Below are 24,816 nucleotides of genomic sequence, written 5' to 3'. Positions count from 1 at the left end.
GTAGGAGTCAAATAACTCACCTTGCTATGCCACACTCCTCTGAAGCGGAGCCCATGTGCCGAAGTAATTAACAGGAAGATGTTTTATTATGTGGACCCCGTGCAAAATTAAAATCAGCCGACCGTGGCACTCATAGTTACCATTCCTGCTGTGTTTTGTGGCTGCTAGGCCAAATGTCAAGTGCAGTGTGTGCCTTATTTATATCTGCAAATGGACCTGTGGTTTCTTTAAATAAATGCAAATACACACAGGTTCATACAACAATGACAGTATCTCCAGACTTGCCCTACTGGGAAAGAATCAGGGTGGAGATTGACCCAGTGGTACTATCTGCAGCCCTCAACAGGTGGACCAGGCTGCCTGTTGGAGAACCAAACATGTTCACTGCAAAACCGTTGTTGCCCAAGCTTAGTCCTCTTTGACTGGGATGTGGAGTACCGTGATCAGGAGATCCAAATGCCTGCTGTGAATTGAGGACAGGAAGCACCTGAGAACTGCTTCTAAGGCAACCTGGAAAAGAACCTGGGGAAGAAATGGCCAATCTGGAGCACTGCACACCTACTGGACCAATGTCTCCAATAACTACCTGAAGAACATGATTGCGGGTCTGGGAAACACTTGTGACAATTCTAATGAATAGTACACCATTCAGTGCTGAAAATGAGGCATTAGACATAGGGTGAAGAGGGGGTGGACTGCGGTGTGGTCAAGCATGAAAATACTGGTTCTGCTACAAAGAAACTGCGCACCAACCCAATACTGAGGAACAGATTTAGGCCCGCTTGATGGACAACAAGGAGAAAGCAAGGCATATGAAATAATGAAATGGATGCCCCAAGGAGCCGTAAAAGGTTAATATACCAGCGGTGCAACCCTAGCCGCGAGCAAAAATAAACAAGGCCTGCTGGTTCACTATTGTGAGGGGTTACATTAGAGGTTAGGCTGACCAACCATCACCAATATGGAGCTTAGGGGGTAAAAAAAGCAGGTCGCCCCCCCACTCATAGACTAATCACAAAGCAAGACCTGCTCAACAGTTTAAATAGAGTGAACAAAATTTCATCAATAACCCTTACACATTCAAAGCTATTTTGTTTGAATCATCATAGGCGGCCAAACTTTATGCCGTCCGGAGATCGGGTCTGGTGTCACTCAACTTTTGGAAAAACCTTATTCATATCTGTGTGTATAAGGTGTATAAAGTGCCTCCCTTATTATCCCTCTTCCGAAAGTGTATAAGAAGGAAAGAAAAACCATATATATATGGTATCCACTCAAAGACAGCGGTGCTGAAAGACAGTGCTAAAGAAACCGTGCTGAAAAAAGGGATGGGAAAGGGGTGGCAGTGCCTCACGGAAGTAACACCATGGAGGATCCGCAGACAGGTACTCGCCTGCTACCTCACGTTCTCATCATTAGCTGCTGCTACTGAAAGGAAAAGAAAATCGAAAACCTCTTATAACTAACACCATGTAGTGCTGTGTGTGAACATTAAACTCTAATATGAGTGTCCGTGTTCAAAAATAATAATGTCAACCCAAATAGGAGAAACGGGGTCTGATCAGAACCCACGTCTGTTCACGTTAAAACCGAGCAAAACAACACTAGCTGTATAATTGTTTATTCTGTGCTGTGTGTTTGCTCACTTAAAACCAACATGTTTCATTGCCTTGGACAACTTGCGGCAATTTCATCAGGGCTGGGGTCGACTGGCCACACTGCACCTCTAGTTTAGACCGAATTTTTTTTTATTTGTTTGCACCTAAGGGAGACACAATTCATAAAAACACAATCAGCCTTTTCAACCGTATTCATCATATGTTTTTTTAAAAGGGATAAGAGAGATTTCTCTTAACAAACTGTGCTATTAAAATCTGGTACCTGGGACAACAACAGGAATATTTACCTTATGGTTGCTCGCCTGTGGCATACCTAACCCCCCCCTTTTTTTGGAAGGATATTCCAGGAGCCCACAAGCTGTATTGCAGTAGACGCCTCTCTAGTAGAGGGTTATGGCTAACAGCAAGCTCGCTCTGCCAGCACTCTAACACTTCGGATGAACAGTTTTCTTTTCTCACAAATGTATGACATTCGCTATGGGCCTCCTTTCACTGCTGTGCTCTCTAAGGAAGACCTGCCTCATAACGAGGCTTGGAACGCTTCCAAGCGGCAATCTAGTCACACTGCTACAAAGCACATCAGCGTGCACCACAGCTGAAGCTGCTCCTGGACATCCGCGGCCACAGTAACAAAGAACCACAAACATAAGGCACGCGTTGCTTTCCAAATAACCACACAATCACAGCCAGTTCCTCAGTCCAGAACAAAGGCTGCACCCAGTGGCGGCTGTCATGTAAGAAGAGTGGGGTGGGGGGGGGACAAACCTAAAAGTAAAAAGTTAAAAGAAAAATCCCACTTACCTTCCTGATGCAACGTCCTCCTCTTTGTTTGGGTCTTCTAAATGCAGGCAGGCTCCAGGAAATTGCAGTAACCAATCCTGGCACTGATCTCAGAAATCAGAAAGCCCCGCACCCCTGTCCTGCCGCTCGGGATGAGGTTTTGCCAAATAAAACGGTAATAAATTAAATTTTATTACAATTTTATTTTTCTATCTAGGGGAAATTTTTTTGTGGGGTCACGCTCCTCCGCCTTAGCGGAGGAGCTGGCCCTGGCTGCACCTTCAGAGCCTGCTTTTCAAGGCAGAATGGACAGTGAACTCTGCGGCCGACCGCAGCCCCCGCAGGGGGCCACTATAGAGGTCAGCTCTCTAGTATTACCTGGGTACCACACACCTCCCCCCACCCCTTTTTAAGGGCAGGGTCTCAGGCAGAGTCCACCCAGCCTGGACGCGGCACACTATGGAGCGTCACTTCCTGGGCGCCTGGTCTGGGGGAGGGTATATAGGCCTCCCCCGCCATCTTAGCGACCTCTTTTGCGCTCCTGACACGCCGTCTCCCACACTACCGCTTACCCGGCGTGGTTTGTGGTAGGCAGATAATTTTTTAATGTGCTCTTTATCGTTGCAAACGGAGTTACAGGGCGATCTGGAAGCAGACGGGTACAGAAGGGTACCTCTGCGCGGCACCATCGGGGGTGCCAGAGCCAAATCCTAGGAGCCTCATGGAAGGTTCCTGGAAAACCGTGTCTGCGCCCCGTTAGTCCTTCGGGCGTTTGTGGACCTGAACAACCGGGTGTTTGCATTGCTATGCTCCGCCTTGAAAGGGGCGTGAGTAATAAGGTCACGTGATCCGGGAAGAGGATCACCAGTAAGGGCAGCACAGGTGGGGTTCGCCCCGGAGCTACCTGGCTCATCAGGCGGGCAGGCGGCCAGTTGGTTGCCTGCCCTTGGATCGCCTGTAAGATAACCCACTTATTACATAACGGTGTATGTAATAAACCTGCAGCAACTTTCCCCAAACAAGAAATGTGTTGTGTGTTTATTTATTTGCATGCATGTTATGTTGGAGGGGTTGGAAGGGATGCCAATGGTGATACTATGATGTAGGCCACCCCTGTTTCTATGTCACTCCAGTCACACATTTATAAGTGGCTGACACTCGCATCAAAAGCACGCTGACCGTGTTTTAAAGGAAAAAACATGCTTCACACATTGCACTGTAAATAAAAAATATACATTTTATATCCTTGTGCAATTGACCACCGGTTCACCAAGTGCAGCCCTTTAATCCTTGCAAAATGACAACGCATCAAATCTTGCATTTGGGTATTGTAAACCAATTGATGCACTCCTCAATGATGCACGCCTCAACTCACCACAAACCTGGGACAGCAGTCTGGCTACTTTATCTTCACGTACTGCATTTGCCCAGAGCAAATCTCAATCCATCAGCACTTCTTTTTTAGGGAACTAATTGCCACAAAGTTCTTACCTGGAAAGTATTATAAATGCATTCCCCAAAGACCCAGAATTGGTCAAATCCATTGGTACGTCCGGCCAGGGCCATAGTTTGCTAAGATAGGTTGATGGAGGGGGAGTGGGGTGGGGTGGTGCTTTAGATTTCCCAACAATCACGCAGGCATGTCTTTTAAATATATATTTTTTTCTCGGAGTTTTATATAGCGCAAACTTAACCCAAAGGTATCAGAGTGCTTTGTAAGAGCACCAGTGTGTTACACATTCATTTTTTTAGGTCTCGCCTGCGCAGCGCTCATGCGTTGCATAGGGGGACCTCTTGGAATCGATCCGCTTTTGTCCCCAAAAACGTGCACGCTTTGCATTGCTTTCAAAGGCAACGCGTGCAAGTTTGGCAATTCCCTTGCGGGAGCGAGCTTTGTCGCCATGTGTTAGCAATTATCGTTCCTGGCGCTGCTCCTTCCCACAAGGGAAAGGCTATCCATGGACTTCCGGCCGCGCTCCACGTCAAATTCATTATTACTGCTACTGGGAAGGAAAACAAGCGCGTCGCTTTAACTTTACACTGCCCCACTACCAGAAACAATAGACGCGCATCGTCCACACCAGCACCTCTTGTTTGAAATATATGTCAATACACCTCGCAAGTTAATTTGGCGCTACACAGAAAATAAACGCATTAATTAAATATATCTGCGAGCCCTATTAGAAAGCCTAATAAAGACTTAACACGAAACTGTCCTATCAAATCGCTTTAAAATGCACACTTTTCCTCCAAAAAATGAGTGCCCTAAATCCCAAGCAGAGACTGACCTTAATTCAGAGAACTTCTCCCTTCTTTCTGTGGCTGCTGCGTAGCATTGTTTATCTAGTGCCTAGAGGCCGGCACAGGTGGTCACAGGCACTGAGTTCTTTGTTTCGCCAGGACCCGGACCGGGGAGCTCGTTTCACGGCTGCCAGAAGCGTCTCCCTGGCGCGGAAAGGGAGTGCGAGTGACACGCAGCGCAGGTAGGACGGGTTGTCATGCCATAAAGGCAGCTGTGTCACACACGGTGCACAAACACGGCTGCGTAGCAACCGCCTTGAGTGGAGCCCTGCGGGGTGTGGGAGCTGCAGCGGCGGTGCCGACCCGGCTATGGTGCTCGTGTGACTGACTGCAGGCACCTGCTCGGCCCTCCTCTCCCGCCAGCGACCCCTCGCACCTGGAGGGAATCCCTCACCTGACACACGTCACAGCCTTCACCCAACCGACAATGTAAACAGAACCCATGACTGGAGATTGGATATCAAGTCTGGCGGAATGTTACTCTTGCCGTCCATGAACCACCTACTGCCCCAGATAAAATGCCTCGCAAACACCTTTATTTTCCTTTCTCTGAAACACTAGACGTGCTTGGAAACATACGCAATTAGGTTATTAAGTGCTATGAAAACACACAGGCAGGACACCCAACATGGTGGGCAATTCACAGGAATGCAGTGACTACAACCCCAGTCCCACCAAGATGCAGTCGAGTACGTAGGTTCTAACTTCAAGACCTAATATTTGCGGATTTGATATCTAATCCTAGATTCACCATGTGACCAAACTGCGTGGTCTTAGGCAATAACATTTTGAAATTTTTCCTCAGTTCCTGTTTTTTGTTGCTGCAATGATTCGAAGAACTTCAAATCATGCAAAGCACCCGTAGTAAGTGTAAGGAAACAGGCTTTTTTCAGGTTTACCCCTACTTTTTGCCCCCATTTTGAACACTACGTACTGGTGTAATGGCTTTGAAATCCCCTGAGCCTTGCTATACTAACCAGCATTGGCATAGCCAATAGGTCTCGCCTTTGGGACCTTGTAAGTGTTTAGTTATCCAGCACAATATCCTTGGTGCAACAACATTAACTGTTGCATGCCTAAACACTTGTAAGGTCCCAAAGGCGAGACCTATTGGCTATGCCAATGCTTGTTTTGTTAGGCACAGGGAGATGAAATGATTTGCCCAGAATCACAGGATGTTGAGAGTCGGGACCGAGACTCGAATCCGGTTCCCCAGATTTAAGGTCGACCGCCCTGGCCATTAGACTACATCCTCTCCCCCAATATACACCTGAGAAGCAGCACATGAGAGGGGCTTAAGGAGTAGTGGAAAGGCAAAGCAGTGTGGATTGTTAGTGGTACTTAAAGCAAAATATTTTGTAAAATAACCACATTTATTAAAGAACTGCAAAAGAGACATGTAGTGTGTATGTGTGTTTTAGTCTGTGTGTGCAAGTAAAAATCCTAGGTGAAATCGCCCCTGCAACCGGCCCGAAATGGCCATTGCTAGTGTCAGTCTGCTGTTAAGTGTCCTCAGCTTCTCCTGCCCGTCTGCCATTATGAGGCTCCCTTAGTTTTTAAGGGGCTCTTTCAGTTCAGCAGCAGAATCTGAAACCACATGCCAGCAGAACTGAGGGAAAGAGGTACTTAGATATTCAGTTCTCATATTTCCTAGTCCTGTCTGGTACTTACTCTCACAGCCAAATTAAACTTTGTGTGCCATTGGCCCTCTATGTCCACACAGATACTTTCATCTAAAGTATCTCTAAAATGTAATCCTACATGGTGATCTTCAATAAAGAAACCTCGTCTGTGTCTGGTAAGAAGCAAACCTTAATTGCTGTTCATAGTTCAAGTTCTAGATCACAAACCAGGTAATTCACCTCATTACTCCATCTTCCTCCAACAGTCCCACTCACTATTGTCTGCAACTCATCTACACACGGCACCATCCATTCACTCTTACGTTCTATGTGACCTCATCACGCAATTTGACATAGCGCACACTGCACACTTGATACGTAACACCGGTGGGCAGGTAATCTTGGTGTTGGATGTTATGAAACGCTGTGCTGCACAGATACGTGTTTTGGGGGTTTTGTTCATCCAGTTGTTTTTTCAGATGGGGTGTTCTGCAGAAGTAGAAAGAGGCTGTGTGATTCTGTATCTCATGATGACTTTTGTATGTCTGTTCAATAGAAGCAAAGCAGAGGCATTATAAAACAACTTGGCATATGGCGAATAATGAAGATGTTACTATTTACCAGAAAAGGTCAAGGATTCTTCACTGTGGAGCGCCAAGTTTCCTTAGGGCTTATTTTTGATGGCTCTGGAAAAACTTCATTAATGTACACATTGTAACCCACATATTTTTCACTTATTTAATTTTCGACAGAATCGTTCTCCTCAGAGTTTTGATCAAATGTTCAAACAGAATAGCCCATATTCCAACCCGCAGATATTATGTCATTTAATTTGGCAGGAGAACCTACATTACAATGTTTAAGTCTTTCCTTAAGTACCAATATGCATGAAATCACAGCCCACAAACATTACATGCTGTTGCATTATGGATGAAGGGGACACTGCACCTTTACTGCTGCTGGGTCTGAGTGTGGCCTTTGACACCGTATCCCACAGCTGCTTACTTGAGCAGTTGTGGGGTTACGGAGTCAGCCATAAGGCCTTTAGGTGGTTGGCGTCTTTTTTGCATGGCCGTACCTTTCAGGTGGTTCCACTGTCGCAGGGGGTGCCACAGGGCTCCACGTTGAGCCCTACTCTTTTCAACCTATATATTTGCCCCTGGCAGATATCATTGTGCGTTATGGTTTTGAAATCATCTCGTACGCCTATGATACACAGCTGATTGTCACCTTGTCACAGAACTCGGTCACTGGGGCCAATTCTTTGAGGGCTTACTGGTCAGATGTGTCTTCGTGGATGGATCTCAACTGCCTGAAGTTAAACGTAGGTAAAAAGGAGGTCCTTATACTCGGCAAGCAGCCTTTAATATGGTCCCCAGTTTGATTGCCGGAGCCACTGGGTTCTTCTCCACAGCCAAACCTACCTGGGTTTTTGGTTTGACAAGAAACTCACTTTCGACAGTCAAATCACAGCCTTAGCAGACAAGTGTTTTGTAATTCTGAAATCTCTTAAAAACATTATTAACCTCCTACCTGTATCTGCCCATTAGACAATGATCCAACCTTTAGTGATTTCTCGTCTATATTACTGTAACATCTTATATCTGGGAGTATCTCAGACTGGGCTCATGAGACTCCGTGATCAAAATTCAGCAACTCGGTTACTGTTAAACCTTCTGAAACATGCACCCATGGGCGCAGCACTTCACAAATTGCACCGGCTCCCAGTGAAGAAACGCCTTGCCTTCAAGGCCCTTTGCTTTTGCTGCAGGATCTTCAGAAACACAGGCGCGGCATATCTGCATTCTCTTATTACACCATATTCCCCTCAGAGATGTCTTGGGTCTTCCGAGTGTCTCTGTTAGTGCAGGTTCCCAGAGTGAATAAAGTTCGCATTGGCAGGAGCTCTTTTAGCTATCTAAGTTATGGAACTATCTGCTGCTTCAGATACGGTTATATAGGTCAGAACTTCTGTTTCGGTAACAATTTAAAAACCTGGCTCTTTAGATAGGCAGCCTCCTTGAATACTGTGTCTAGTCTCAGTAGTTTCGACATGTCAGCACTGGGAAACTCCTGTGGGAGTAGCTATGCGCTTTATAAGATGCATTCATTCATTCATATCGTAGCCTACAAGGCTACAAGATCCTGAGGGAAAATGGAATAATAGAAAGTCATGTGGATTACAATATTAACACTAATGAAGTTGAGCAAGAAATATTGAAAATAAAGCCTGAGGATGCTGGTAACTGGGAAACACGTGCTGGCTGCATCTGTTGACAGCGTAATGTAGCACTTGAATGAACTCTACAAAGTTGTTTGGAATAAGAATCATTTTAGAATTTGAAAGATTGCATACAGATGAAAGAAGATTCTAAAGAACTAGATTTGTGTGAATATGTAGAAGGTCTCCAATAAAGCAATGAATAGGAGATCCCTCATTTGCTAAGATGTTTCCACATTGAATAGCATCATAAGGTAATGATGTCCTGCGGGCGAGAGCAACAGACCTTTCTCTGTTAACCCTCTCTCTTTTTTTAATACATTTTATAAGTGGCAATCAGATTATTTTCAAACTTGCACTAACCTGAATACCAGCATGCATCAAATTCTCAATTTTGTCCACTTTGGAAAGTTATCAATTTTTTTTAATTGAGTACCCACCAAAATGAAATTACTGGTTACCACGATTCACAGAGAAAACTGCAGCCCTAATTTCTGAACTCCTTGGAAGTGTCTCCAATCCCTCCCATCAAATATTGTCATAAATCTAGGCATAATTTTAAATGCAAGTCTATCTTCAGAACACCTAAGAAGCATAGATTTCCAGTATCCCTTTTTCTGGCACCTCAAGTTCCTAACAACAGATTCTGTTGTCTAAAAGTCTTCACAAACAAGTGATAGCTACACTGATTCAAATCCATCGGAACTATGCTAATTCCTGCTATTTAGCGTTACCCTATCTCCCCCCCCAAAAAAATAAAGATTAGGCTTCTTCAACTAATCCAGAATGCAGCTCCTCGCTTAATCTCCAACATTCCTTACAAGGATCATATTAGGCCTGTTCTATTTCAATCCCAATGGTTACCAGCTGAATACAGCATCCGCTTCAAGTCTCTTGCCATTCTTCATAAGGATCTTTACAGACAGGCCTCTTCATTTTTAGTTAATATATTTTGCATTCATTCAGCATCTCCAACTCTACGCTCTAGTAGCAAACATCTCCTAGTGTTCCCTCAAGTTTGGACTAACACTTTTAGTAAGAGAGCTTCTCCTTAGCGGCTAACAAAGAGTGGAATCTTCAGGCACTAGTCTTAGGTACACTAACTTCACTTGCACTTTCAGAAAACAGTTGGAATTTTGACACTTTAAAATAGCTTGAATTTATCAATCATCTTTGCTAGCCAGGAGTTCACTTTTCAGTACACTGTTAGTGCTTTAGCGCCACAAAGATACAGTTTCTGCTGCGCTTATGAAATACTAAATAACATAACATAAATATAGCATGGATAACAACTTGACTTTTGGGGAAGAGCTCCCGTCTCTTTGATTTAGTGTGTTCATGGTTTCCAGGGAATTCCCTGCAGCGAGACTGGTCAGAAGGAGAACACATGCAGAGTTTGGAGCAAGCAACTCTGATTTGCTTTATGCAAATAAAAACATATTCACCCCATTTTACAGAAGTGTGCTTCTTTCTGCTCCAAATCCAAAGTATGAAGTGCTATAGACGTTGAGAATGCAAGCGTTATCTCCCGTAGTAGTAGCGTCTCTTACTCAGCACTCAGTGTGTTTGAAAAATTTCCAATAATTGTACCGAAGACGTTGTGTGATTTGAACTTATTCTTTTTTATTTTTGTATCAATTTCATGAAGTGTTCATACTAGTTCATTCATAGTAGTCCAGACATTATTTACTCATTTGCCGAATTTCTGCCCAATGCATTTCGGGCGTGCCCTTCATCAGGGGACTTATGTTCTAAAATCAGTCTGAAATTGAGTGACCTGGCGGAAAAGGAACCCTCACTCAACCCTAAAGGCTTACTTTTTGGTGAAGACATGATCAAGACCCTAGGTAAATACGTATCTACCTTTACGGCATTAGACAAGGCCCATCAAAATATGAAGAGAGTCTTCAACAATAACAACCTTTTTGCCAGGGCCGGAAGAAGGGGCCAATCTTCCGGCCGCTTCAACCGCAGGCCCTACTCTAGATCTAGAGGTTACGGCGGAAGAGGTTACTAGCCTTCCAACATCCCTCAATTTTATCCACCAAGAGGTAGAGGCTTTCGCTCAAGAAATTTCAGAGGGAGAGGAGCATCCAGTGACATCAACCCTCAAAGTGAGTACTATGATCCTTTCCACTCCCCCTTCCCTTTCTCAAAAGGTGGGAGGCAGACTAAAAGTATTTTCTCAGAACTGGAAACTAATTACTCAAGACCCTTGGGTCCTGAATACAGTGAACGGGTTTAGGATAGACTTTATAGAGATTTCGACACAAATTTCCCTTCCCAAGAACATTCCCCTCACCTTAACTCAAGAAAAAATAATAGAAGAGATTTCCTGAATGCTTCTGAAAGAAGCAATCGTGAAAGTCCCTATGCACATGTTCAGATTTGTAAGCACACTCTTCCTGGTAGAGAAAAAGGATAAAGGTTGGAGACCCGTCATAAACTTAAGGGAGCTCAACAAATACCTTGTTTACAGCCACTTCAAGATGGAGGCAATCCATCTTCTGAGAGACTTGTTATTAGAAGGAGACTGGCTAGTCAAATTAGACCTAAAAGATGCTTATTTTAACATTCCTATGGCCAAGCCTCATCAACCCTTTCTCCAAGTTATTTGAAAAAAATCATCTTTTTCAGTTGCAAGCTCTTCCTTTCGGCCTCTCCTCAGCCCCTTGGTGTTTCACCAAGGTGATGAGGGCAGTTGCCTCCTCTTTACGAGAAAAGGGTATTCGTCTTATCATATACCTAGACGATATCCTCATCCTGTCTCAGGATCATTCTCAAATCATTCAAGACCTGAACTCTGTAATAAACCTCTTAGAAAACCTGGGATTTATCATAAACAAAGAAAAGTCAATACTATCTCCCTCCAAAACTTTGGAATTCCTGGGTTTCACTGTGGACACCACAAATTGTCTCCTCCTCCTCCCTTCAAAGAAAATATCCAAAATCAGGAAGGAGATAAGACACGTTCTCAAACAAGAAAATCTATCCTCGAGAGAACTAGCCAGACTACTGGGTCTCCTTTCCTCTTCTATCCAAGCTATCTTACCAGGCCCCCTAAACTATTGAGCCCTCCAAAGGATAAAAGCGAAGGCTCTGAGATCAGGTCTCTGGTACGGAGATTGTGTTTCACTGAACCAAGAAGCCAAGTTGGAACTGACCTGGTGGTTGGAGAATTTAGACGCTTGGAACGGGAGAGCAATCTTTGGTTCAGCACCAGACTTTGTCTTAGAATCAGATGCCAGCCTTCATGGCTGGGGTGCCTGTTTCCTGGATCAGAACACAGGAGGGGTTTGGTCTCAAGAAGAATCTTCTCTCCATATAAACTTCCTAGAGCTCACTGCCGGGCTTTATGCTCTGAGTTTCAAACATTCTCTTCAAGGCAGATCAGTTATTCTAAAAATAGACAACATGTTCGCTGTTGCCTACATAAACCGTCTGGGAGGTACAAAATCTGCAGACCTCTCGAATCTAGCCAAGAAACTTTGGATGTTCTGTATAGAACACAAGATCTCTCTAAGAGCAGAATATCTCCCAGGAAAATCAAACCTATATGCAGATTGGAACTCGAGGTTCCTCTTAGATCACAGCGACTGGAAGCTCAACACCTCTGTTTTCAATTCTCTCAACAATTTATGGGGTCCTTTCCAAATAGATCTCTTTGCGAGCAGACTAACATTTCAACTGGAGAATTACTACAGCTGGATGCCCAACCCGGGTGCTCTAGCGGTGAACGCATTTCTCCAATGTTGGGAAGGGATCAACGCTTACGCCTTTCCCCCCTTCGCCATGATACAGAGAGTCCTCCAGAAGGTCAGGCATCAACGCTCTTTCATTGTCCTAGTGACAGCTTCAACTCTCCTCAGTGAGTCTTGGGCCCCCGGTACACACTACCGGTATAACATTTGGAAGGTTTGGTTACGTTGGTGCTTGGAAAGGAACCTGGATCCCGTGGAGGCACCTATCGTTGACATAGTTAATTTCCTTGTCGAACAATTCGAAAGGGGTCTTAGTTACAGATCTATCAATTCTTATAGATCAGCTATTTCCGCAGGCCATGCTCTGATGAATGGTAAAACGGTGGGTAAAAATAACATTATTTGTAGAGTCCTCAAAAGTATCCGACTTAGGAGACCTCCTAAACCAAGATACCAATCTCTTTGGGACGTCAAAGTTATTCTTGACCTCTTCTCTAGTTGGCCTGAAAATAACCTTTTGAACATAAAGAATCTTTCCATCAAACTCGCTACACTACTTTGCTTAGTATCTTGCCGTAGAGTATCTGATGTTAAAGCTTTTGATATTTCATATAGATGCTATAACATGTTTGGAGTCAATTTCGAGTTGTATAGAAGAACCAAGACTATGTCTGACGCTATTTTCTATCCACGCTTTGACCTTTGCAAAAAACTTTGTGTTGTAGACTGTATGAAAGAATATGACCACAGAATGAGTTCTCTTCGCCCTTCTGGTGTGAATCAGTTACTTATCTCCTTCGTTAAACCTCACCAAGGTATTAGCTCGGTTTCTATTGCTAGATGGGTTAAAATCGTTATGAATTTAGCAGGTATCGATCTGAACATATTTAAACCTCACTATCAGAGGCGCTATAGCCAGTAAATCCTTCTGGTCAGGTGGTAAGTTGGATGATATTCTTAAAGCTGCTGATTGGTCTAATTCTACTACCTTTGCAAAGCATTACTGTAAACCAATCACTCATATGTCAAATGTTGTTCTACAAAGCTACCAACATGCATAATGGTAGCCTCCGGTCTTGTAATGAAATTGCGATTCTCCTATTACCATGACTAGAGAATCTAGATTTCATTAAAGACACGGAGGCTAACATTATCCCTCCCACCCTTTCCCCTGGGTGGTTGATTTTGGCATACAATACTTGTATTGCTATTTCATTGTGATGTTATTATATTGTTATTTCATTCTCTGACTTACCTTTCAGTCTGTACATTTAATGATTATTATTATTTTTTTTTTTGAAACCTTTATTACACAGTTCAATAGATATACAAGTATGGGCCTATAACCTTAAGGCCGGCCGCTAGTAAACAGTGAGACCATAAAACACATTTATAAACACAGGCGGCAAGCAGTAAGAGTCCCACAGATCAAAGATATCACTTGCGGCTACATTGCCCAATCATCGCAATTGGCGGTTTCATTTTAAATGAAAACGAAAAACAAACCCACAAGGCGGCAAAAGTCTAGGCAACATTATGCGCTCCCCTCGGGAGGGTCCTACCAACCTACAAGAATAGGAGGGAGGGAAGGGCAGGGGCAGAGACAGAGTGGTCACGATAACACAGAATAAAGGGAACGTGCAGACTAGGGAGTCGGGGCCGCCGCCAAGTCGGGCATCAGTGGTGGGGTACAAATCCCGCCGCGATAGGAGTTCCAGGGGCCCCACACCTTTACCCATTTCCCAGGCTTGCCTCTCGCCACATACACCACCTTTTCTCGGAACATACACCAATCCATGTTTTCCTTCCATACCGAAATCGTGGGTGACCTCTGGGAGCCCCACAATTGTGCTATGTCACGCTTGGCCACGATATATCCCAATGTCACCCACCACGTTTGCGTCACCGTGTAATCAGTCGGCTCCCACACATTCAATAAACACCTCCTGGCCTCGGGAAACAGCGCAACATGCGTGACCGCTTGCAACACCGCATGCACACCGCGCCAGAATCGAGCCACCTCCGGACATTCCCACAAAATGTGAAAGAAGGTCCCTAACAAGCCACACCCACGCTTACACATCCCATCCACCGCATATCCCATACGCATCAGGCCCGGTCCCGTAACGTAGACTCTGTGGAGTATTTTGAGCTGGACGAAACGAAGGCGGGCCGGTATGGCCACCTCTTTCGGGGAGGCCACCACAGATACCCAATCCTCTTCGTTCAGCTCCAGTCCATCAGAGACCCATGCCTCACGAAGGGCGGTCAGCAGTCCCGATCTATCGTTGATGAGCTTTTTATAGATCAGTGAGATCGTGCCATCCGGTACATGTCCGTCTAGCACTCTAACTTCCAAAGGGGAGCACTCCGGGATGGACGCGACCTCCAGGAATACGGAACACAACGCGTGACGAACCTGTACATACCGGAAGTACTCCCTATCATGCAATTGGTATTCCGCTTTCAGCACATCAAACGTTTTAAATCCCCTCTTCGTCCAAAGATCGCCAACCCTACTGATGCCAATCGTGTCCCACTTCTCGAAGCCTTTCATCGTCCACAAACAACCCAGTCGCTCAGAGGCATACAATGGCGTCGCCCGGGTCAACCGATCCTTCCACCCCATCGCCGAGTTTGCCGCATGCCACACCCGTACCGCGACCCGTGTCGGACCCGTCAAGCGTGCGTCGAGCGATCTAGAGTAGAGCGCACGATTGTAGTCGCCACCCGGCAACAACAATTTGTCCATTTCAAAGGCCGGATTAAGGGCGGGCCCATAAAGCCCATGGTTTATCGCAGCCAGCTGGGAGGCCCAGTAATAACGTTTGATGTCAGGGAGGGCGACCCCCCCATCGTACCACGGGAGCGTCAGCTTCGCGAGGGCGATCCGCGGCCTCCCATCCCAAAACAGTTGGCGTTGCAGACCCTCCACCTCTCGAAAGTAACTAGCCGGAACGACATCCATCGTGTTTTGTAAGGCATATAAAAACCGTGGCAACGACATCATCTTAAACAGCGCTGCCCGGCCGAGCGGCGAGAGCGGCAAGCGCCTCCAACGCGCCACGACCGCCTTCAAACGTTGGAGGGGGGGGGGGGAGTAGGTTCTGTGTGTTTCGGGCCACAGGGTCCAGGGTAATGAAAATACCCAGATACTTAAATCCCTGTTGAGCAACCTGGATAGGGCAACCCCGAGGGAGGATAGGAGCCTCCCCTGAGAGGACATATACACAGGACTTAGCCCAGTTGATGACTAGGCCTGAGTTACGGCCAAAGGAATACAGTACATCCACTAACACAATCAACGATTTACGCGGGGAAGCGAGATACAAAAGAATATCGTCCGCGTAGAGAGAGACTCGATCCTCATACTCAGGAGTCCATCGGAGACCACGAATTGAAGGGTGCCACCGCAGCCACTCCGCCAGGGGCTCCAAGGCGAGCGCAAAGAGGAGAGGCGACAGCGGGCAACCCTGCCGCGTGCCCCTGCCCAATTCAAAAGGAGCCGATACTCTACCATTCACCACCACCTGCGCCAGCGGTCCGGAATACAACAATTTCACCCAGCCAATGAATCCCGGCCCAAACCCGAACTTCTCCAGCGTCGCCCAGATATATGGCCACTCAAGCGTGTCGAACGCCATGGTGGCGTCCAGGGACGCCAAAATGGCCGGCTCGCGTATGAACGGAACCCTCGAGAGCACCCCATGCAGACGCCGCAGATTAAGCGCGGTGTTGCGATGAGGGATGAAACCGGATTGGTCCTGATGGATCAGATCGCACACCACGCTGACCAGCCGATTAGCCAGCACCTTGGCCAGAATTTTCGGTTCCGCATTCAAAAGCGAAATGGGCCTGTAAGACGTGACCCGATCACGCGGCCTCCCCTCCTTGTGAATAACCACAATAGTGGCTAGACGCTGGTCCAGCGGGAGGGAACCCGCCGACCGGGCCTCGAGGAACATATCACGAAGATGCGGCGCCAATGTATCCGGCCGCAATTTGTACAACTCAATGGGAAGGCCATTAGGACCCATGGCCCTACCAGAGGAGACTGAACGTATGGCCAGGGCGATCTCCTCAGATGTCGGAGTCGCGTCCATCAACGATTTATCCTCCTCCGAGAGGGAAGGCAACGCAATATCTTTGAGCAGGTCGCGAGAGTCCTCTTCCAAGCGAGAAGATACCGGGGAATACACCCCGCGGAAATATTCTGCGAAGCAATCAACAATATCCACCGGATCAGTAACACACACCCCATCTACTCTCTCGACCAGCGGAACAACTCGACTCGCTCTCTCCTTTTTATCCAGCCACGCAATCAGTTTTCCAGCCTTATCACCCATGTCATACAGACGCCCCTGTTGCTCCCTACTTAGGCCCTTGGCTGCTTCGGTGACTAGGGCCTTGTAGTCCGCTTGTTTGAGTCGGAGAGCATGCAGCTTATCGTCCGTAACACCACAATCCAGGTCGCCCTCCAACTCAGTTATCTCAGACTCGATACGTGTCACCTCCTCCCGCTCACACCTCTTGGAATGGGAAATGAGGGACAGGGCCTCCCCCCGGAGTACCGTCTTAAATGCCTCCCACAGAGAAACAGCAGAGGAGACCGATCCCACATTGTCTCCAAAATATTGCTCAAGGGATTTAATCAAATCTGCGTGAATTGCGGGATTATGCAGGTACCAGGGGTTGATCGGGACCACCCTCCCCTCCATCCCCGAGACAATATCAAAGTGTAATAAGAGTGGGGAGTGGTCTGAAATACCCCAAGCAAGATGTCGCACCTCCCCGACCCTCCCCGCCTGCGCCGCTGGCATCAGTACATAATCAAGTCTCGAGAGACTACCATGAGCCCCGGAATGAAAGGTGTATTGTACCTGCGCAGGGTGTTTTAGCCGCCAACAATCCACCAGTCCCAGGGTATCCAAGAGGCCAGACAACCAAGTTTGGGCCCGGGGGAGATCCCTGGGTGGGTGACGATCCGCAGATCCGGAGACCACAGCGTTAAAATCCCCTCCAACCACTAGAATCCCCTCCGGCAGCCCAAGGAGAAGGCGCCCCAAATCAGCAAAAGTAGTCGTCTGCAACCCCGGCGGGACATAAACCGAAACCAAAACAACCACTTTACCCTCCCATCTACCCACCAGAGCCGCATAGCGCCCCCTGTCATCATGGAGCACCTCGTGAACCTCCAACGGAGCGAGGTTTTAACCATGATGCCCACACCCCTCGAACCAGAGGTGAAGCCCGAATGAGCCACAAGGCGATAGCCCCGCCTATTCATAGCACAGAAGGAATTACCAATAAGGTGTGTTTCCTGCAAGAACACAATATCAGGTGAAATCCGTTTTAAAAACTGCAGGACCACCCCCCGTTTTATCCTGTCCCCCAGTCCGTTAACATTCCAGGAAAGAAGTCTCAGTCCCCTACCCCCCATCACAGCCAAAACCAATCAGTCCCCTCCCAGAGAGCACCATGAATATAACACAACAATATTTCTGCCTTGTGGTACAAACAAACAATACCCAACCCAACATTCCAAACGAAACTCCCCCCTCCCTGCACCCCTGCATGAGCCCGAAAAGCCCACCCAACTTGCAGTGTGCCTGTCGCCCTTGCATGAACTAAACTACAAAGACCCCCAAGAGGAGGAAAGAGAACCCCCTCGAGACACCCCACCACCTCCCAGCGAGGGGGAGCAAGGCACGACAGTCAAAGAAACCCTGAGCACAGCCGAAAAGTGGCATCATCAGGAATTAGCCCCAGTGTCAATACCTCAGGCCCGATCCAGTGGGCACTCTCCTCCCGCGGCCCCCATCCCCTCTCGATCATGTCCCCTAGGCAAATTGTCCAACCAGTCCCCAGCCGTCTCCGGACGGTCAAAGAAATGAGAGCGACCCTCGGACTCCACACGCAGCCTGGCCAGAAAAAGCATGGCATATTTCAAGTTCATATCCCGGAGCCGACGCTTGACGCCCATGAAACCCAGGCTCTGCTTCTGGACCGCTTGCGTAAAGTCAGGATAGAAGTTCACCTCAACGTTCTCCAGCTTAAGCGGCCCCTGCACTCTAGAAGCTTGTAAAATCGCATCCCTGTCCCGAAAGTTGAAGATACGGGCAATAAGAGGCCGCGGGGGAGCTCCGACCTTCGGCTTGCCACCCGGAACTCTATGGGCCCTCTCCACTGCAAAGAATTTACTCAGACCTCGAGGCTGCAGACGATTAGAGATCAGATCCTCCACAAAGAGATCCGCTGCGGAATCCTCCAGTCCTTCAGGCACCCCGATAATCCGAACGTTGTTCCTCCGGGCCCTACCCTCAAAATCCTCCAGTCGCCGATCCGTGAGCGCACTGGCCTGCCGGAGCCGACGCACCTCCGTCTCAAGGGCCGCCATCTCAGTCGTGAGGCCCGACGCGGTGTGGGCCAAAGAGTCAACCCTATCATTTGTCTTGGAAAGGTCTGCCCTAACAAGGTTAACATCGATAAGAACCGCGTCGAGTTTGTGCGCCAGGGTATCAAACTGTTGACCCACCGAGGTCTTCATCTCCGCTATGGCGCCCATGACGTCCTGCAAAGTCAGATCCGTCGGCAAATCCAAGGCATCCGCGGGGCACTCAGACGACTTATGCGACCCGCCGGGAGAACCTTTCGGTAGGGTGTAGCGATCCATAATGTTGGCCTGAGTTACAGCGCCACGCCGGGTCGATTTGGCCTTCAGCCTCTCTCCATCCTGCTTCGTCGCCATCGTCCTGTATCCCGTACACCCACGAGTCCTGCAGTGGAGGGCGAACAATCGAGGTGAAGGACCCCAGAGGTCTCCTGCGGAAGGTGGAACAGGTCCCCGCAGGGCAGGCAGGGTCTCCCAGCGAGGCAACCACCACACAAAGGAGCGCCGTGATCCCACTCGCGATGATGGCAAGGGGACTCAAAAGCGAAAGTGAAAGTGTGGGGTGCGCGTCTCGCCAGGCTCGTCCCGCCGTTGTTATTCACTTCTCCACTGGATCACCCCCCAACTCAAGACCGGGGTCAGGAGAGGAGCAGGCCGCAAACTTCAATCGATGCCCATAACGGCACACGGGGTCCGATTCAAGAACGGAAAACGGGTACCACCTCGGCTCAGGTTCACCAACACAGTCCCCTCAACCGAATCAGGATGAAGACAGGATAGATGTAGGAGGTCGCGGAGGTCCTCGGGAGCCTCGCACCTACGCGGCCATCTTGGTCACGCGCTAGGCTCCTCCCCCCCATTTAATGATTATTGATGTTTTTTATAAATGCTTACTTGTTCTCTCTCTTACATGTGCTTAATCACATTTTTTGCCTCCTCTTTTGAATTTTACCATTTTCTTCTTCTTCTATCTTTCTCTTCTTTTTCAGATAACCTTTCATAAACTTCATGATCTTGATCTGTGGAAGAGTTCATTCATCGTTTCATCCCTCGCTTCATGATGGACTAAAGAATTTCTCTGGACTCTAAAATTTATTGGACTCTATACCACATTTTAAAAGAGGCTGATTGTTATGTCCTCATGCATTTTGTATGTTTCTTGTTGTTCTGTTCTGGAACCTTTCTGCTTTATGATGTATGCGGCTGCTTGGGGACGCAGTAAAAGTAATATGCATAATGTTAGCCTCAGTGTCTTTAATGAAATCTAGATTCTCTAGTCATGGTAATAGGAGAATCGCAATTATCATGTATAATTCACAATGACGTCATGCAAAGTGGCATCACAAGAAGTGGTGTCCTGCCCTTATAATAATCATCACCTAAGAAGTCAGCGGGTTATTTTACAAAGACAACAAATTAACAATCATAACAAACGTCTATGTTTTCACTTTTTCAAAAATCAAATGCAACTTTCCACATATTATTGTGTAACTAAGCTTGAAAATGAATAAAAGTGCCAATATTTTTAAATGGACGTGTAACTTGGTAATTACATTGCTAAACTGCTTTTGTAAAGCGAGGAAAATGTGCCGGGTGTATTCTTTAAACATGAAAGTTGCTGCTAATGTCTGTTTTATTTCCTGCTGGTGTTCTCTAGCTTCAAAGCACAAAAGTGCTTCCCATTTGCAGTTCGTTAAGCAGCCAAATGAAGGCTTAATGGTTTTAAGTGCTCTGTGCCTCAGATCAGAGATTAAATCAGAGCTCCCGCTGGGCTGTTCTCACAAATAAAAGGGAAAGGGTTGCTCTCAGTGGGGGAGGGAGTGGGATGTCTACAAACATCCTGAGGCCAGGTTGCAGACATACACTTTTGGAAAATGTAAGCTGCTCCAGGCTAAGGCGCAGGTGACATCTCGATTTGGGAAAAAGGGGGTGGTGATGGACAGAGTTTCTGAATGATGCAGAATACTCTTACCAAGTCAAGAGATCATGGTTTTAATCCATCACCGTTTTTTAGCTCACTGCACCATCCCAGCTCAGAACCAGGCTACATGCAAATTAGTCTGTACCTGTCCCAGTGCATGATGGGAACAGGGCAAACCAAACTACCAAGCCAATTCTTATACTGGGAAGGAAACAAGCTTCCGGGGACCGGTTTCTGGCATCACAGCCTTCGTCGGCCCAGCTTGCCTGAATCCTGATGGCGCAATGAGCAAGGGACTCACGTCTGAGCATACCCTCCCACACTGAGTGTGGATAAAACCGATTTGGGAAAAAGGGGGTGGTGATGGACAGAGTTTCTGAATGATGCAGAATACTCTTACCAAGTCAAGAGATCATGGTTTTAATCCATCACCGTTTTTTAGCTCACTGCACCATCCCAGCTCAGAAGCAGGCTACATGCAAATTAGTCAGTACCTGTCCCAGTGCATGATGGGAACAGGGCAAACCAAACTACCAAGCCAATTCTTATACTGGGAAGGAAACAAGCTTGCATTGCACCATCAGGATTCAGGCAAGCCGGGCCGACGAAGGCTGTGATGCCAGAAACCGGTCCCCGGAAGCTTGTTTCCTTCCCAGTATAAGAATTGGCTTGGTAGTTTGGTTTGGGATGGTGCAGTGAGCTAAAAAACGGTGATGGATTAAAACCATGATCTCTTGACTTGGTAAGAGTATTCTGCATCATTCAGAAACTCTGTCCATCACCACCCCCTTTTTCCCAAACAGGTGACATCTCTCCGCCTTGTACTAAGGGGAACGGAGTCCCTTTTGTAAATATGGTAGGGGGACTCCGTCCGACTCCTGCCGTGTAGCACAAACAGTAACCTGCTGGGAGACCACTGTACAAGACCGCTTGGGGTTGCCAGCGGCACTCCCAGAATGTTTCTGACTGCAGCGTGGACAGAATAACATTTCTTGCAACGGAGCCCACGAGGACTGTTCCAACTTATTTTGTTTTGGAAAATTGACAATCCACTGCAACGTATTGGCTCCTGGAGTTTTCTAGCAATGTGGATCAGACTGGCACAGGCAACCTACAGTAGCCAGAGTACATTAAAGGCCTCACCTTTTTAAATTTCCTCCAATGAAAGCTTGGCATTTCAGGCTGGACTGTTACCACGAGTCAAGAATGATTTGGATATGGCGGAGTCCAAACTGGGGTGGCATGGTGAGCAAATGAATAATGGATTTAACCCAGATCTCTTGATGGGGGTGAATGTTTGATTCATTCAGCATTCTGCCCATTTGTTTGAGCAGCATTTTTTGTCCTAAGTGGGATGGATATGCCCAGAAGTGGGTCCCTTGTTCACTCTGCCACTAGATTCAAGCTGCCCTGGCTGATCTGGGGTGATACCCTGAAAAGGATCCCAGGATGCTTGTTTCTGGTCCAGGTATGACCTGTCTTGGCAGTTCAGGCTGGACTGTTCCCATGAGGAACAGGGTCAAGCTTATGGCTGGTTCCAAACTGGTGAGAACAAGAACTATACATTTAACACGGATCTCTTGACTGGGGGTGAATGTTTGATTTGTTCAGCATTCCGTCCATCACTTGTTTGCGCAGCATACCCCCAATTTTGGGAAGTCTAATTCCATGAAATAACTGAAAAATTACACTACGTGCATCATGCACTAAAATTAACTGAACAATCAGTTCAGGTAAATATCCAACTTGAAATAGTTATTTCAGGTTGATGTCCGTTTGCTCAAGTTCAGATAAGCAGTTTTGCTTTTAAAAATTAGCCCAATGGTCCCCTCGGGTAAAAAAATCTACCCGAAATATTTGTTGATCATCCACAATAAAGGAACTGCCTGTCACTCGCTTTCAAAACACTGCCGTTCATGTTCAAATTTGTAGTTTCACGCTCAGAAATTACCTGAGTGGTCCGCTTGGGTAAAACATCTATCTGAAATGCTCCTCATTTTCATAAATTACCCGAATGGTACACATCACGTTAAAATTCTCCCCAAAATGACTCAATGTGCAGTAATTCGCCATCTCAATAATTTTGCACAGATTTTGTTACACAAAAGAACCAAAATTATGCGAATTACTCCGGTGTAATTAAAATGTAACCCCGACCTAGACACGACTACAATACCCCAGTAGTAGCACATCATGAACACTTCCACAAAACTAGAGTGATGAACCAAATCCTTCATTAGCTTACCTTCATTTCAAAGACAATTATCAGTCATAAAAACCCATGTTTTGGTTCCAGTGTCACTGGTTCAAAGGAGCGGTGTATTTTTTGCGCATTTGGACTCGGCTTATACTTTGCAAACTTAATTATGCTCATGAGATGTAGTCCAGTTTGAAAAGGTAAATTGTGTAACATCCTACCTTATAGAGCTTGGTGTTTCCATCCTTCAACAAGCACCCATTTCTGTACCACTGGTAACGTGGAAGGGGTTTCCCAGTCGCCGCACACTCGAGAACCAGCGTCTCCCCCACAGTCAACCTTTGAGGTTGGGGTTGCACGACTATGTCCAGTCGGTTGTCAGAAATGCCAGTCATGCTCCCTACAACAGGAACACATGTCAATAGTCTAATGCACCAGTTACATATTGACTAGCCGATATCTCCTCAAACATTAAAAGAAAAATATTGTTTCTTCCATCCAACGCTATACTTTATTTTGCAAGTACTATATATTTATGCCTTTTAATTGCCTATGCATTGCATACCCGTGCCCTTAAGCATGCATAAAATATCTTTAAACTTTTTTTTTGCAGTTTTACATACTGCAAACTCCACCCGAATGTACTGATGCGCTTTACATGAGCACCAGTTAGATTACACAAGGACACATTCACTTTTTGGTAAGCAAGGGAGATTAAGTGATTTGCGCAGAATCGCAGTATGTGGAGTCGACGCGGAGACTCAAACCTGGTTCTCCAGTTCTAAAGTTGGCAGCTCTGGCTGTTATGCCACATCCTCTCCCTGGTCTTCTACTGGACAAGTGCCAGAAATAATTTATTGTCACGTTCCCAGTCTGTGGCAAAATAAATCACGTCAGTCTGCTCACTTTCACACTCCACTACAAATAGATGACAGACAGCTTTTTGTGATGATGTCTCAAAGCAGGAATTCAGGCAGCGCTTGATCGCCTGCACAGCCAGAGATGAGGTGTCTATGGCACACTATACTTTCCCTTTACAATTTTAGTTCCTGACGTCAGTCTTAAGATGAGTCAAGGACATCATTCTAGACTCTTCCCTCCTCTACCCCTCCTTGCATCATCTCAAACCACTTTTACTATTCAGATCTCCCAAATAAGCCTACTAAACACTTCCCTCCGACTCTCCCCCCTCCTAAAACCTCCTCCTGCTGCTGCTACGATAGCCAAATAAACACTTTCTAGACCCTCCCTCTTCTATCCCTCTGCTGTCTTTCTCAATCCAACTAACGGGCTCATATGTTCACTGCTCAAATTAATTTCTTATTTACCTATATCACTTCACCACTAATCCTGTTTGGGTTCCGGAGTAGCGTGCTACTCGCGAAAAAGTGCTTTGACGGTTGTGGAGGATTCTTTCCATGGAGCACTTGGCAGACATCCTTAGGGATAACTATAAAGGTTTCGAACTCAGCTGGGGGCCGTTGGTCGCATTTCTGTCCCGGGGACTGCCCTCTGCAGTCTGTCCTCCTTCTGTGCGGGCTATGCACCTTTTCCAAATATAGGTTGCCCCTAGATCTGTTTGTGACAACGCTGCCCTTAGTAAACAACTGCGGGGACCCTAGGCTACTCACATCACGCTGAGACAATGATGCTATACTTCAAGTTTCTTTTTATACAAGCTTAGCACCACCGGGACGGGGGGGTTATTTTGGGGGGAGGGTATGAGGTTGTTTGGAGGACGGGTTCTAGGTTGAAGAACCTCCTCAGGGTTATGTTCTCTTAAAATCAGCATCGCTCACTTTGTTCGGGGGGTGTGGTATGAGCTGGGGCTGTACGAAGCTGAACTCAACTTAGCTGACTGTTTTGCAAACTCGGAGCCTGCGCGCCCCTGGGAAGAACTAATGTCCATATTTCTGTTCTGCTTGATGCTTAATAAAAGAAACATTTTTTTTAAAAAAATGCTTTGACGCATCATCAGGGGTACCATGGGCTATATAAATGCAAACCCTTCTCTCTTCTATCCTTGCCTTGTCCTTTTTTAATCCAAATAACAGACTCACATG

General features: G+C 46.7%; 1 protein-coding gene across 4 annotated transcripts in view; it reads right to left on the bottom strand.

Annotated features, from left to right (window-relative positions):
- The window catches only part of MALT1 (MALT1 paracaspase), a 597,152-nt gene that overhangs the window by 303,351 nt on the left and 268,985 nt on the right, over positions 1 to 24,816 (bottom strand). For all 4 annotated transcript variants that reach the window (XM_085630418.1, XM_085630393.1, XM_085630403.1 and 1 more), the window contains exon 5: positions 22,975 to 23,153. In XM_085630418.1, the coding sequence (XP_085486544.1) occupies positions 22,975 to 23,153 (179 nt within the window). The remainder of the gene's footprint in view (positions 1 to 22,974; positions 23,154 to 24,816) is intronic.

Source organism: Triturus cristatus, chromosome 2_1 (genome assembly GCF_964204655.1).
Source record: "Triturus cristatus chromosome 2_1, aTriCri1.1, whole genome shotgun sequence".
NCBI classification, from domain to species: Eukaryota; Metazoa; Chordata; class Amphibia; order Caudata; family Salamandridae; genus Triturus; species Triturus cristatus.
This window is presented reverse-complemented; position numbering and strand designations above follow the sequence as displayed.